This window comes from Ovis aries, chromosome 9 (assembly GCF_016772045.2).
Source record: "Ovis aries strain OAR_USU_Benz2616 breed Rambouillet chromosome 9, ARS-UI_Ramb_v3.0, whole genome shotgun sequence".
Classification (NCBI taxonomy): domain Eukaryota; kingdom Metazoa; phylum Chordata; class Mammalia; order Artiodactyla; family Bovidae; genus Ovis; species Ovis aries.
In genome coordinates, this window is record NC_056062.1 from 93,679,590 (window position 1) to 93,695,963 (window position 16,374).

The window sequence follows — 16,374 nt, forward strand, 5'->3', positions numbered from 1 at the left end:
CAAGGAATCCGTGAAATTATACCAAAGTAATAACTGCAGCCATGAAACCACAAGACAATTGCTTCTTGGCAGGAAAGTGATGACAAACCTAGACTGTGTGTAGAAAAGCAGAGACATCACTCTGCCAACAAAGGCCCATATAGCCTAGGATGTGGTCGCCCCAGTGGTCATGTATGGTTGAGAGCTGGACCATAAGGAAGGCAGAAAACCAAAGAATTGATGCCTTCAAACTGTGATGCTGGAGAAGACTCCTGAAAGTCCCTTGAGCAGCAAGGAGATCAAGCCAGTCAATCTTAAGGGAGCTCAACCCTGAATATTCACTGAAGGACTGATGCTGAAGCTAAAGCTCCAGGATTTTGGTCATCTGATGCACACAGACGACTCACTGGAAAAGTCCCTGATTCTGGGAAAGATTGAGGGCAGAAGAAGAGGGTGTCAGAGGATGCGATAGCTGGACGGCATCACTACAATGAACATGAACTTGGGCAAACTCCAGGAGATGGTGAGGGACAGGGAGGCCTGGTGTGCTGCAGTCTAAGAAGTCGCAAGGAGTCGGACACAACTGGGCGACTAAACAACAACAACAATAATTGGAAAAGAGTCATTTTATGTTATTTCAGTTATTTCAAATCATTGATAAGGGATTGTTTGTATTTTATCAACTGTCACTTTGCGCATTCAGTTTGTCTCATTTCAATGGGCCATATTAGTTGTACTCTCAGTTATAAGCAAAATAACCAGCTCTGGCTAGATTTAAGTAAAAAGCAAATCTACTGGAAGAACATTAAGGTACTCATGAACTCCAAAAAAAGTGGATAATGGGGAAGAACCAGACCAACTCCAGTGACCTCAGCCATGGGACTTTATGGACCTTCACACAAAATTTCCTTTATCTGACTTTAACTCCTGTGACTTCCAGTCTGTATACTCACCTTCCTACAAGACAGTAGAAGAGAGTATCATTTGGACATAACTGGGTCAAAAGTCCTGTTCAGACACAATCAACTATGACAAAAACTTGTTAAAAGAGTAACATATTATGAACATGACCACAAGGACTCATCCTTGTAGAAGAGGGACAAACTTTACAGAAGGGGGAAATGTTGAGATCTAAGAGGCTACCTCAAGAGATGTCTGCCTATTGCACATAATTTATTCTGCTGTGTTTTTTCTTACCTTCATTCTTCCTCCCCCTTAAACCCTCTACCTCTATGTGCCAATATCTACATATCATTGTATAAAATCATACCTTGAGCGGGTTCCATATGTCCTGCTATGTGTATATGTTTTATACAAAATTAAAATTATGAAAGAAGAGAAAAATGATCTTCTGTTACTTTAAAAATTAAAATGAATGCAATTCAATTTGATTGTGTGCACTGTATAAAGGCATCATAGCCCAAATAAAATATTCCATACACAGAGACTAGCCATTAGATGCTATCTGTGTTAATATAACTTTTATTTTGACAATCACAGATATTCTTTCTTGATTGTTAAGGATGTCCTGGAGCTCAGAAGTAAACCCATATGCATACGGCCAATTCATTTACAACTAAGGAGCCAAGAATATTGTTATTGTTGTTTTTCAGTCACTAAGTCGGGTCCAACTCTTTGCGACCCCATGGACTGTAGTACATCAGGCTCCTCTGTCTCCAGTATCTCCCAGAGTTCACTCAAATCCATTGAATCAGTGATGCTGTCTAACCATGGACTCCTCTGTCACCCCTTTTCCATTTGCCTTTAGTCTTTCCCAGCATCAGGGTCTTTTCCAATGCGTCAGCTCTTCACATCAGGTGGCCAGAGAAAAGCTTCAGCATCAGTCCTTCCAATGAATATTCAGGGTTGATTTCCTTTAGAGTTGACTGGTTTGATCTCCTGCAGTCCAAGGGACTCTCAAGAGTCTTCCCCAGCACAATTCAAAAACATCAGTTCTTCAGTGCTCAGCCTTCTTTATGGTCTAACTCTAACATCTACATGACTACTGGAAAAATCATAGCTTTGACGATATGGACCTTTATCAGCAAAGTGATGTCTCTGCTTTTTAATACGCTATCTAGGTTTGCCATAGCTTTCCATTCAAGTTCGAAGCATCTTTTAATTTCATGGCTGCAGTCACTGTCCACAGTGGTTTTGGAACCTAAGAAAAAAACCTGTCACTGCTTCCACTTTTTCTCCTTCTATTTGCCATGAATTGATGGGATTGAATGCCATGATCTAAGTTTTTTTCACGTTGAGTTTTAACCTAGCTTTTTCACTCCCCTCTTTCACTTTCATCAAGAAGCTCTTTAGCTCCTCTTCACTTTCTGCCATTAGAGTATTATTATCTGCATATCTGAGGCTGTTGATATTTCTTCTGGCAACACTGATTCCAGCTTGTGATTCATCCAGCCCAGAATTTCACATGATGTACTCTGCAAAGAAGTTAAATCAGTAGGGTGACAATACACAACCCTGACATACTCCTTTCCCAATCTGGAACCAGTCAGTTATTCCATGTCCAGTCCTAACTGTTGCTCCTTGACCCACATACAGGTTTCTCAGAAGACAAGCAAGGTGGTCTGGTACTCCCATCTCTTTAAGAATTTTCCACAGTTTGTTGTGATCCACACAGTCAAAGAGTTTAACATAGTCAATGAAGCAAAAGTAGATATTTTTCTGGAATTCTCTAGACTTACTATAGGGATCACTTCACAATGAGTACAAATATTAAGTCATTATGTTGCATACTTGAAACTAGTATAATTTACACTGTTAATTGGAATCTCATTAAAATATTTTTAAGAAGTGTTCGTTTCATTTTCTAAAAGTAAAATCTAGACATTCATCTATGCCAGATATTCTGGAAGACAAAGAATACATATAGTATGCAGGTCCTGTATGCTCCTTTAAATAATTTGTGAAGGAAGTTCTTCTTGGACAATTCCAATGATCTTTTCTAAATCTTTTTTCTATCCCTAACTGAGGTATGTGTATACTTTGCTTCTTGAAAGTTTAATATTCCTTTGCTTCCTGGATATTAGATTATAAGATTTTCCATTTTCAAACTTATCTTTTGCTGCAGTCCTGACAAGTGAGGGAAATGTTCCAAAGCTCCTTTTTCTTTTCTACACCTTTATTAATTTACAGAATTCAAGGATATATCTGCCACCTCTCAGCCAAGGCTGCCTAGTCTATCCTGAAAACTACCTCATGTTTTAGTCTACCATCTCTACAGAATTCTTTTTTATTTTTCAATTTTATTTATTTATTCCACTGTAGGAGGAAGCATGTGGGATCTTAGTTTCTCCACCAGGGATGCAAACTTTGTCTTCTGCACTGGAAGCACAGAGTCTTAACTACTCCACTGCCAGAGAAGTCACTAGAATTCTCTTTTTATGTCTCATTCACACTGAAAGAGCAATATTATCAATCAAACACCATCAATATGCCACAAGCCAGATTATCTTCCTATGTTCACTTTGAAATTACAAGTATCATGTTTTCCCAGTCTTGGGACTATTCCAACGCCTTAGAACTCATGGAATGATTTTTGTATCAAATTGCTCAATTCTAATAATAAACAGGCCTGCAGACGGGTCTGAATTTTAGTATTTGCCTATCAAAGAACCATTTTTCTGATCATCTTCAGGTCTTTAGACATGCACGTCTAACAAGCCTGTGTGCTAAGTTGTTTCAGTCCTGCCGAGTCTTTGCGACCCCACGGACTGTAGCCCACCAAGCTCCTCTGTCCATGGGATTCTCCAGGCAAGAATACTGGAGCGGGTTGTCATGGCCTCCTCCAAGGGACCCAGGGATGGAACCAAGGTCTCCCCACTGGAAGCCCCTAACAGGCCTAATATTTATTTGAATCAAAATTTCTCTCGAGATTAAAAAAAAAAAAACAAGGTCTCCCCACTGGAAGCCCCTAACAGGCCTAACATTTATTTGAATCAAAATTTCTCTCGAGATTTAAAGAAAAAAAAAAAACCGCCACACTGAACAACTTCAGTTCTCTGAAATTACTCCTTCTCATTGGAGGAATTACTCCTCCTCATTGGAAGCCTGCGTCCCCCTTTTAGAATCAGCTGTCCTCCGAGACGCGGCTCCTTCTGGAAACCAGTCTCTAACCGGGTAGAACCAGCCCCGCAGGGGATGACTACGAGTCCCAAGACGCAAAGCGAGCCCCGGCCCACATTGGCCGCAGTTGCTCCCGGGAATTGTAGTCTTCTCATCACCTGTCGTTCAAACTAGGGACCGTAGCCTCCACGTCTCAAAAGTTAACTGAAAAAAATAAAGCTATGGGAAAGAAGGTAAAATTCTTACCACAAACTAGGTTCGACTCAGGCGCCGAGGACCCCTGAGACCACGACTCACGCTCCTGAGGCGGGCGCCCTCGACGTGACGTCACTTCCGGGAGCGGCGCCCAGCCCCTCCCTCCTCCTGGCAGGGACTCTGGGCCCGCGGCCCGCGCGGAGGCGGGCGGGAGCCGCTGTTTTCGGGAAGGGGTCACGTGAGTTCTCCGGGTGCGGTGGGTGGAGACGGAAAGCTGCGGTGAGGGTCGGAGTTAACCCTCCCGGGGCAGCGCGCCCGAGTGGGCGGAGGTAGGGAGCGGGCTGGGGAGGGGAGCGCGCTGAGGTAGGTGAGGGGCGCGCTGAGGTAGGTGAGGGGCGCGCTGAGGTAGGTACGGAGCGCGCTGAGGTGAGGAGCGCGCTGAGGTGGGTGAGGGGAGCGCGCTGAGGTAGGTGGGGGGTGCGCTGAGGTGGGGGGCGCGCTGAGGTAGGTACGGAGCGCGCTGAGGTGAGGAGCGCGCTGAGGTGGGTGAGGGGTGCGCTGAGGTAGGTGGGCGGTGCGCTGAGGTGGGGGCGCGCTGAGGTAGGTACGGAGCGCGCTGAGGTGAGGAGCGCGCTGAGGTGGGTGAGGGGCGCGCTGAGGTAGGTGGGCGGTGCGCTGAGGTGGGGGGCGCGCTGAGGTAGGTGGGGAGCGCGCGGCGGCTGACACTTGGGCCCCGGTGGCGGGCGGGGGGAACTCCCACGGAGGGCCGGGAGTGCGACAGAGCCCGGGCGGCCACCGGCTCTGCCGCGCGCCGGGGCGGAGGCGGGGGCGTCTTGGGGCCCCCGGGAGCGGGGGCTCGCCGCCCCCCGAGCCGAGGAGCCCTGGCCTGCGCGGACCGTCCTGGGTAGTCCCGGCTCTGCGCTGCCCGCACGCCGCGACCTGTCTCACTCGCCGAGCTGCTCGGGCTCGGGCCACCTCACCTGCCCGTGGTCCTCCAGAGGACCGAGAGGTTCTTCTCAGAGCAGGTCGAGGCCGCGGCGCGAGCCCCGCTTGCTGTCTTCCCGCCGGGCAGCGCTGAGGGCCTCGCGAGCTCAGAGGCTGTTCGGGTCCGGTGCTCCCCCGGCCCTGAGGCCTCAGGTGGTCGAGTGGCCAAGGGCGGGGCGACCCCGCCGGCCGTCAGGAGGCTGAGTTGAGGCTTTTATTTACTTCTTTGGGGGGAAGCCGTCGGGTGGAACCGAGGAGCGGTGAATCAGCAGCTCGGGCTTCCGGAGTTCCCGATGATGGGGAAGGGTGCCCAGAGCCACGTGCTGGGTTAGAAATGTTGTCTCCGCGTCTCTCGGACCCTGGGCGGCTTGTCTCTTTACCTTTCTCACCAGTAGAGTTGCGTGGACGTAGTTGAATAGGTAGACCGGTTCTTGTGTGCCATTTCCCCGATCTGTACTTTCCTGCCATTTCGTAGTTTATTAACAGCCTAGTGGGAAACCTTTTTTCCTGTATCATTGTGAAATTATGAGACAAGATAAACTCCTTTTGACACCAGAGCTTATGGAGTATGGGTTTTGAACATTTGTTCAGTACTTGCAGTTTATGGTGTAGCAGAATTAGGGATGGTCTGGAAACAAGAAGAACGTTTAAACTTTTAATCATTTAATCTTCTTCGATACGTTTAACGTTCATTGCGGTTTATTTGATTAATTTGACCAAGTTCCCCCCCACCCCCAAATCCGTTTGATCCTGGTTTTAATAAACTGTTACTTTAAGAACTGTCTATTATTTACCTTACAAGCTGTCAAAGCTTCTGGTTGACTGTCATTGCTCTGGGTAATTTTTTAGTTTCCCTAGTTAAATCGGAAGGAAATATAAATAATTTCTCTCCCTTTCTTTCCTTCCCTTATCCCTCCGCTGCCTGTACAATATTTAGTAGTGTCAGGATTGTAATAAAGAAAATAAAGTTTCAGGACCATCTTTATCACTTTTCCGCTTTTCAACTCCTCTATGTCCATGATGTCAGGTTACAGTGACCCTTAAAGCAATCCATCACAAAGAAAGAAAGTGAGGGAAAAAGGATAACATATAATATTAGGATCGAGATAAAGGGTGTAGAATACTTCTGCTCTCCTCATCTTGCAAACAGGAGTTCTTAGAGGTGATATTTTTGGATTAAAGAAAGAAGTTTGGGGTGTGTTTTCTTTCTAAACAAAATAATAGTGTCACAATATTAAAAGAAATGGATATGAGTATTTTGTTTTCTTTTGGATAATGCTCCTGATCAAAGACTAATCTTTCATGTGTTCCTCTCATTTTTAGAGAGTGAATTCCTTAAGAAGAAAATAATGCATTGCTTACTACTTGTTCTCTAATTGTTCGGACTCAGAAGTGTGCAAGTTTGTTACAAAAGCCAAAAGAAGATGGCAACTCCTTACGTTCCAGTTCCTATGCCCCTAGGGAACTCTGCTTCCAGTTTTGCAACCACCAGAAACCAAAGAAGTTCTTCTTTTGGGAGTATCTCAACAAGCTCAAATTCTTCCAAAGGCCAGTTAGAAGACTCAAATATGGGTAATTTTAAACAGACCAGTGTATCTGACCAAATGGAAAGCACTTCATCTGTCTGTAGCAGTCCCCTCATTAGGACTAAATTTACAGGTGCAGATTCTTCCATTGAATATTCTGCTAGACCAAGAGAAAATGAAGAACAAAGTCCTGAAACAGTAACTTTGGAAGATAGACCTTCTACACCTATTATCCTGGGTTATGAGGTGATGGAAGAAAGAGCTAAATTTACTGTGAGTATTGACTTCTGCTATCCGTCATTAGATGAAAGATTTATTAACCTGTGCTCGAAACTTGTGTTGAATGATGTTAGCCTATACTTGTAATTTATTGAACGTAAGAGTCAATTGGTTTATACCCCTTAAGTTGTCATGCTGTTGGTGTACTTTTGCTTTACTTGAATGAATTTTTGCAAACCAGACAGAGCGGTGAAACCAGCACACAAATCAAGAATAGACCATTACAACATCCTTAAAGCCTCCCCTCATGCTCTGTCAGTCAATACCCACTCTACTGATGGCCTAGGTTAATTTTGCCTGTTTCTGTACTTCATGTTAGTGGAATTATGGAGTGTTTACTCTTGGGTATGGTCTCTTCAGCATATGTTTGAAAGATTCATCCTTGATCTTGCATGTAATTGTAGGCAGTTCACTTTCATTACTGATGTTACTCCTTTATGTGAATATACTACAGCTTATCCATTCTACTGCTGAATGGCCTTTTAATCATTTCCAGTTTGGGACTTTTATAGATACTGCTGCAAACCTGTTAGTACTTGTCCCTCAGTAAACACATATACTTACTTCTGTTTGATATAAAGTTCTAAGAATAAAGTTTCTAGATCATCTGCCCAGCTTTAGAAGATACTGATGAACAATGTACCAGAGCGGCCATACTAAGTTATATTTCTTTAAGCAGTGTATGAGAATTCTAGTTATTCCACACCTTCCCAGTTCAGTTCAGTCACACAGTCATGTCCAACTCTACAACCCCATGGGCTGCAGCACGCCAAGCTTCCCTCCATCACCAACTCCTGGAGTTCACTCAGACCCACGTCCTTTGAGTTAGTGATGCCATCCAGCCATCTCATCCTCTGTCGTCCCCTTCTCCTCCTGCCCCTAATCCCTCCCAGCATCAGAGTCTTTTCCAATGAGTCAACTCTTCGCATGAGGTGGCCAAAGTATTGGAGTTTCAGCTTCAGCATCATTCCTTCCAAAGAAATCCCAGGGTTGATCTCCTTCAGAATGGACTGGTTGGATCTCCTTGCAGCATCAATTCTTCGGTACTCAGCTTTCTTCACGGTCCAACTCTCACATCCATACATGACCACAGGAAAAACCATAGCCTCGATTAGACAGACAGTAGTTGGCAAAGTAATCTCTCTGCTTTTCAATATTCTATCTAGGTTGGTCATAACTTTTCTTCCAAGGAGCAAGTGTCTTTTAATTTCATGGCTGCAGTCACCATCTGCAGTGATTCTGGAGCCCAGAAGAATAAAGTCTGACACTGTTTCCACTGTTTCCCCATCTATTTCCCATGAAGTGATGGGATCAGATGCCATAATCTTCGTTTTCTGAATGTTGAGCTTTAGGCCAAGTTTTTCACTCTCCTCTTTCACTTTCATCAAGAAGCTTTTTAGTTCCTCTTCACTTTCTGCCATAAGGGTGGTGTCATCTGCATATCTGAGGTTGTTGAGATTTCTCCCGGCAATCTTGATTCCAGCTTGTGGGGCTTCCAGCACAGTGTTTCTCATGATGTACTCTGCATATAAGTTAAATCAGCAAGGTGACAATATACAGCCTTGATGTATTCCTTTTCCTATTTGGAACCAGTCTGTTGTTCCATATCCAGTTCTAACTGTTGCTTCCTGACCTGCATATAGTTAGCCCTTTTTAAAATCTGCCTCCTCCCAGATTACAAGTATGTTGTCCTATGTTTTCTTCTAAGAGCTTTATTGTTGGACTTTTCATAGGTAGAGCTATAAACGGTCTGGAATTGATTTTTGTCCATGGTATGAAGTAAGAGTCAAGACACATTTTTTTCTCCCTGAAATCAGGATTTTATTGAAAAAGCAGCTCTATCTCCTTTGCATTTGCTCTGTCGCATGTGTCACACTCAGGTGACCATGAATGTGTGGGGCTGACTCTGTGCTCCGTTTCTGCCTTCTTTACTGGTTTCACCCTGCCTTTAATTACTAAGGCCTGATGGTAGTATTGACATCTGGTAGCTAAGTACTATAGCTTTGGTGTTCCTCTTCAGGGTTGTCTTGGCCCTTTGCATTGAGATTGTATTAAATCTATCTAGGGAGAACTGACATATTTATAGTACCGAGTCTTTGAATCTACAAACCTAAACCATGTCCTTAAGTCTTTAACTTATTTAAATAATATTTTAATTAATTTTAAATAATGTTTTAATAAGTTATTAAATAATATTTAATAATATTTTAAGTAATAGTTTTCATGGCAGAAGTCTTAACCTCTTTTGCTAAGATTTATTACTAAGTATGGATATTGTTTGATATTCTCTACATCTTTTCATGTTTTCTGTTTGTTCATTGCTAGTTTAATCTATTTTGTCCTCGTTATATATTACATATTTATATATCCAATGACCTTGTTAAATCCACTTATAAGCTTGTTCTTTGAAACTGTTCTTTCTTTGGGATTTTCTGGAAGTAATGATTTCATATTTACTTCAACATTTCGTGTTATATAGTTAATAACAGTATGGAAGGATCTTCTAGGAAAAAGAATATTGAAATTATAAAGAGGCAGTTTTTAGAGTTAAAATATTGTAAGACATGATATGGGTGGCAAATCTGCATGGATCTGACTTTTTTGTGAGTGATTTTTGGAAATTATAATAAATTGGTGGCTCATTTCTGTACGGTGACCTACCTTCTCTATGCAAGAATAAGCATTCACTGAAGTAATGTGTGTGAAAAGTTTATATATAAAGTCTTTCAAGACAATACAGAGGAAGAAATAAACGGCACATATAGAATCAATCATATTCACTTATTTATAATTTAGTGTTTTTGGAGTACCTCTTATGTGCCAAGCCCTCTTCCAGGTAATAGTGGTACAAGAGCTCAACTGAACGTATGAAATATAGATAAGCAATTTTATTCTTAATGTTAGTTTGTCACATGGTGATAAGTGCTATAGAGAAGAATCAAAAGGAGGAAAGAAATAGTTTCTTGAAACCAGAGTTGCAATTTAAGTGGCAATGCTAGTCATGGCCTCACAGGAAAGATGTAGCACTGAGAGAAAGTGACAGGGACAGACAGAGAGGCCTGGTATGCTGCAGTCCATGGGGTCACAAAGAGTCGGACATGACTGAGCCACTGAACTGAAGAGAAAATGAGCCATGACCATACCCAGGACATTGAGTGGTGAGGGAGGGGGCTTCCCAGACAGGTGGTGTAACTGCCGAGACCCTAGTGGCTGACAGCAGAATAATCAATGGGGAGAAATGTAGGAACTGAGGTAAAAGCAAGGGAGTGTGACCCTCAGTTCAGATAGAGCACAGAAGCCTTTATAAAGCCGTTAGAGTTTCCCCCATTGTGAGCTGGGAATCTCAAAAAGATTTTAAAAGGGAAAATTAGATGATCTGACTTAAGCTTTTTAAAGGCTCATTCTGGCTGCTGAATTGAGACTAGATTTTGTGGGAGAAAAAGGAAGGCAGGAGACGGTTAGGTTCTTGCAGTAATCCATGGGAGATGTGGTGGTGTGCACCAGGTAGGGGAAGGGGGCCTGAGAAATTCCCAAATTCTGAAGATGTCTTGAAGAGAGAGCCTTTGGATGGGGGAGATGGAGAAAGCAAAGATGATCCCAACACTTCTCACCTAAACAATGTAAAAAGTAGAGTTGCCATTGAATGAAATGGCAGATTTTGAGGAAAAGACCAGAATTTGTTTTTGCACGTGCTAGGTTTGAAACATTTGCTAGACATCAAGTGGAGATGTCAGTTATGTGTATGTATATATGAGGGTGTACACATGCATATGTATTTTATCTCTCTATATATATATACACACACACATATATATTCAGTGTTCAGTTTAGGGGAGAGGTCTAAGCTAGAGTTACAAGCTTGAGAGTCAGGTTTGTCAAATAATTTCACCTTGGTATATTTCTTTGAGTTGATCTCTTAACTGAAGAAAGTTTAGGGAAAACTGGTGAGGTCTTAAACATAGAGAGAGTGTCATGTCTTTGAAAAGTGATTAAAAACAAAAAGTAAATGGGAGGGGTGGTGAGCAGGTTCCGGAAAGAGTCATGGGGTGGACTTCTTTGGTAATGTTTTGTTTCTTCCTCTTGCTACTCGGTACATGGTGTGTTTACTCTGCGAAAATCCATTAAGTGGTGTACTGAAGTTTTTGTGCTTTTCTGTATGTATTTTATGATCAGTGTATGTGTCTACATTTGCTTACTTAAAGCATAGACTGCATACATAAAACAAGAGTACAAAGTGTAGTATACACTAAGTTTCAAATAAAGAGTAGAGATAGTAACTGCTATTAGAATTTAGAGGAAGCAATAATCAGTACTGTACATAGTTTTCATTGAAAGTACTACTTAAGTAGATAGGAGAGCTTTCTAGAAATAATAAACCAAAAATTTATCCTGTATTTTTCCCAGAGAAAAAAGGAGTGTTTAGAGACCACTGTGAAGGGTAGCAGTTAGAAAAGGGCTCATTTTCTAAAAAGAATATTTACTTTTTATCCCCTGCATGACTATTTTACATCAGGACTTTCTGGAGACTTTACAGGGTATCCAAATAATCTTCATCCTCACCTTTATATGTTGCAAAGATAAATTATTTACTTTTTACTTGAAAACTAAAGAATCCAATCTAACCTTTGCTGATTCTCTCCCTTCAAAGCTGAAAAAGAAGTCTGTAAGGGAGAAGAATCAAATGGTAAGGATGATCAACAATCCCTAACTAATAAATTGTCTCTTGATCATCCACTAGAGTTATGAGTCATACTTATAATTTAAAAAATTCCTAATTTTTAGTGTTACTTTAAGAAACTGATTATTTAGTAATGTATTTTGTTTAATATATTTAAAATATGATCATTTCAACATGTAACCAATATATAATCTTTTTAATGAAGTATTTTTACATCTTTTTTCATACTAAGTCTTTGAAATCTGGTCTATATTACACTCACAGCATGTGTCAAAGTCACATTTCAAGTATTCTATAGCTGTTTGCAGCTAGAGTGCAGCTCTAGAACTACAGTTGAAAGTTATTCCACACCTTAACTTGAAGGAAAAAAGTTGCTCTTTTTAAGAGAGTTTCACTCATTCAGTAGATAGTGACCGAGTATATTCTGTGTGTCATGTATTTAGCTTAGCGCAAAACACTGTACCAGAAACTACCAGATGTTTCTCTGAGATTCTGTTGTAAACAGTATTTCTTCGCAATAAATTCTAAAATTATCCTTAGGAAATATAGAATCTTCTTAAGTACCTTTTAAAATATCGACATGCTTCAACCAAATTTTTCTATTCAGTAGCCTAGAAAATTGTACTTAATTATAGAAATGTAAACTTTCATCTAATACGGATATTTTCTACCTTGTATTTCATCCTTGAAGATTAAAACATCTAATTTATTAGAAAACTTTGCTTGGCAGTTATTGGGTTTAAAAATTAAATTGGCTGTGTAAGACAACAGTGGCTATTTTTTCATATTAATTTTAGAATATATTAGCATAAAATATCGGAGAAGGCAGTGGCAACCCACTCAAGTACTCTTACCTGGAGAATCCCAGGCAAGACAGGGACAGGGGACAGGGGAGCTTGGTGGGCTGCTGTTTATGAAGTCGCACAGAGTTGGACATGACCGAAGCAACTTAGCAGTAGCCCCAGCAGCAGCATAAAATATATTTTAGAGGCTGATGAGTTTATTTATTATTAGTGTTTATCACTAATTATCAGTTTATCACTATTATCAGAAAAGCATTTTGCTTCAAATTAACTCTCTGTCTCTCACTCTCTCCATAGGTATATAAAATATTAGTAAAGAAGACCCCAGAAGAAAGCTGGGTAGTTTTTAGAAGATACACTGACTTCTCTAGGCTTAATGATAAAGTAAGTACTTTAATAAATCTAAAACTGACTTTTCAGTTTGGAATTATTATGTTCCTAGAGTTCTACTGTTGTTACTTGTTTTTTTTCCTTTGTTGATTATTTAAGTGAAGTTGAATCTTTGCTGTTTCCTAACAACTGTTTCATTTAATTTTAAGAGTCTGAACTCCCATCTCTACATATAACTTCCTTTTGTTGGAAACAAAAAATTATTTTTAATATTAAAAATGTAAAAACCTTAAAATTGGCAACAGAAATATGATTAATTACATAATCTTATAACTTTGAAAAGATGTATGTGAGACCCCCAAAATCATACGACTATAGTAGAAGAATGAAAAAAAAAATTTAGCATATTATGATTAGTTTCCTTTGCTGTATTACAAATTATCACAAACTTTGTGGCTTAAAACACACCTCTTCGTTATTTAGAGATTTGGAGTGCTCAGCTGGGTTTGCTGCTTAGGGTCAAACAAGGTCAAAATCAAAATATTGACTTGACTGGCCTTTTATCTGGAGGCTCTGGGAAAGAATCGGCTTTCAGTATCATTGTTGTTGGCAGAGTTTGGTTTCTTGTGATTGTGAGACAAGGTCCCTGTTTCCTTGCTGGTTGTCAGCCAAAGGTTGTTCTTGGCCCATAGATACTATTCTTCAGCTCTTGCACATGACCCTTCCATCTTTAAAGTCAGCAAGAGTTGGTCAAGTTTTTCTTGTGCTAGAATATCTCTGGCTTTCTCTTTTGTCACCAGCCAGGAAGAAGCTTTACCTTTATAGAGCTTGACTAATAAGATTAGGCTCATGTAAATAGTTTTCCTGTCTTAAGGTCAACTCAATAGTAACCCTAATTGCATGTACAAAATCTTTTTTACTGTGTAACAAGGAAACACAGAGGCTACACCAGGGGCAAAGGTCATGAGGCCATCTAGAATTCACACAAAGAAGATAATAATAAACAGTAGTACATTAAGTACCCTTAAAAATAAGTAACAAGAAACACCCCAAAATAGAAAATTCAGCAAGTGATATGAACAGTGTAATCCACAGAAGAAATATAAATGACCAATAAATTTGGAAACCATTTACTATCACAAGTACCCCAAGAAAAGAAAATTAAGACACTATTTTTCACCTGTTGGGCTTCCCTGGTGGCTCAGTGGTAAAGAATCTGCCTGCCATTGCAGCAGACATGGGTTCAGGCCCTGGTCTGGAGGGTTTCCCATACGCCACAGAGCGACTGAACCTGGGCACCACACCTGCCGAGCCTGTGCTTCATAGCCCAGGAGCCACCACTGCTGAGCCTGTGCTCCATAGCCTGAGCACCACACCTGCCAAGCCTGTGCTCCATAGCCCGGGAGCCACCACTGCTGAGGCCACGTGCTGCAGCTGCTGAAGGCAGTGTGCCCTGGAGCCTGTGCTCCGCAACAGGAGAGGCCGCCCCAGGAAGAGGTTCGCATACTGCCACTGGAGAGCGGCCCTCGCTCTGCCATTAGAGGAAAGTCTGCACAGCCATGAAGACCCCGCACCACCAATAAATAAATACAATTACAGTTAAAGAAAAGGAAGAAAAACTATTTTAATTTTCACCTATCAGGTTGACAGCCTTTAAGTGGTATGTCTATTGTTAGAAATATAAGTCTTCCTAGAGGACATCCTAAAGCTATGCATAATTTTACATGATAATTACATTTCTGGGATTTATCCTATATAATAAATTATTGATATGGGCAGTATGTAGCCCTAAGGATACTTCTCATGGTATCATGTTTTATGTATTGTTGTTCTCTTTTTTCATTTTGTTTTAAATAGTTAAAAATTTTAGAACCAACCTAAATTTCTAACACTAGGGAACTGATGGAGTAAATTGCAGTAAGACTTCAGTAGGGAAACAGCAGCTGAAGTGTTCACAGAGCTGGAGGAAAATCAAGTAGGACAGGTAGGGGTAATTGGTATTTAAGAAACCAAGAGAAAAAGCATTTTTCCAAAAGAAGCAAGCAGTTTATGATGCTTCAGAGAGGCCAAATAAGATGACCTTGGACCACGGATTACTCCCTAATTTTGATAGATGTTGAGTAGAAGAAACTTTATGGGTCCTACTTTCCCACCTGCCATCTTCCCTATCGCTTTCTTGACTCTCAGAACTTCTCAAGTTGGTATGTTCTTAAAACGTTTGGTGATGGGAAATTCCATTTCTGTGACTTTGCAACTGCCGGGATGCCAAAAAAGCTTCCACCATTCTTAAACCTCAGTTTCAATGAAAAGGTAAAATATAAAATGCTAAACTGTTTTACCTTAATTAAGGTATTGTTAAGATGACTTATTGCAACATGTCAAAATATTTAATATTTATTCCTAAGATTTATATCATGCATAAATTTTATTTTCTGTTCCTGAGTTCTTATTTTACATGGTTGATTTAAAAACCTGTAATTGTTTACTTCTGTTCATCTTTTTAAATGATTAAAACACACGAGAAGACCAAAGTGATTCATTATGTTAACATACTTAAGTGGAATTCTTAGCTTTCTTATGAAATTGTTATGATTTTTGTTCATACAGACTCATTTCTAACAGTTTCAGTTCAGAGCTATTTCATCCTTTATGACTTTTGTTCTCAGGACTCAACTGTTATTTAGTGTTTGCTTCCTTTTATCTCTCTGGATTCATCTTTATTGCCAAAATGTTTCTTGCCTTAGGCAAGCTGGGATTTAGATTGCTCTTAAGCTTTTGAAAAAATATGTTAATGGAAGCTTAATTTAAGTCTTGTAAATATCTCCTTGATACTCTTAAGTTGGGCACTTAAAATTAATAAGTGTATATGTCAGTCTTCTAGGTACCAGAAAGAGCTCCACTCATCACCTGATTTTACTGGCAAGAGTCAAAAATGTGTGTCAGACAGCAGCAGCCACACAGTTTAAATGGTAGTTATTATTTTTATAATTGTTAAAGTAAAATCTTAGCATCTTTCATTTTGTAAAACCAATCATGAAATTTTTGAGTTCATCACTGTGCTAGGAATTTGGTATCATATGGAAACTATATAGATCTGATTCTACCTTTGAGGAGTTTACATTTTCCATTTTTCTATAGTAATGAGGAAAAAAATCATTGACAATGTGAAAATCATTTTAGTTAAAATAACACTGTTTAGAAAGAGAAATTTTTCCTTCCTCTGTTTTTAACTTCCTGGGTTATAATCTGGCTTCAGCTTCTCTAGGAGTTTCTAAGAGCCTCTTCTGAGAAAGTCAGAGGGCAAAGTCATGAGCAAGGTCTGGAACACAGCTCCCTAGAGTTGCAGCATCTGGCAGAGGAGTGGAGCAGGCTGGTGATGAATAGTTTGCAGCAATGTGGCATGAGAGTGGGGTTTTCTTTATTTTTTGCTAGAAAGCTCACTATTTTCTACTTCCAGTTTGCAGAAGTAGTTTAAAACTGAGTAATTCTCTGAGGTAAAATGATTATTCTCGATTGGTTC

At 40.6% G+C, this 16,374-nt stretch overlaps 1 protein-coding gene and 1 long non-coding RNA gene across 15 annotated transcripts in view; one reads left to right on the forward strand and one right to left on the reverse strand.

The window, feature by feature from the left end:
* Nucleotides 1-1,445: 1,445 nt before the first annotated feature.
* Nucleotides 1,446-4,391, reverse strand: LOC132657203 (uncharacterized). Its single transcript, XR_009595021.1, has 2 exons — nt 4,306-4,391; nt 1,446-2,414 (listed from the first exon to the last, which is right to left on the reverse strand). It is a non-coding gene; the product is annotated as an uncharacterized LOC132657203 (long non-coding RNA).
* A 34-nt stretch (nt 4,392-4,425) lies between these two features.
* The window catches only part of SNX16 (sorting nexin 16), a 33,125-nt gene continuing 21,176 nt past the window's right edge, over nt 4,426-16,374 (forward strand). The window contains exons 1-4 of one of the 14 annotated variants that reach the window (XM_012184194.4): nt 4,426-4,492; nt 6,562-6,810; nt 6,898-7,037; nt 12,822-12,908. In XM_012184194.4, the coding sequence (XP_012039584.1) occupies nt 6,663-6,810; nt 6,898-7,037; nt 12,822-12,908 (375 nt within the window). In that variant the 5' untranslated portion in view covers nt 4,426-4,492; nt 6,562-6,662. Of the gene's footprint in view, nt 7,038-12,821; nt 12,909-16,374 lie in introns of all 14 variants that reach the window. The other 13 variants (XM_060393539.1, XM_060393535.1, XM_015097947.4 and 10 more) reach the window with 13 other exon arrangements.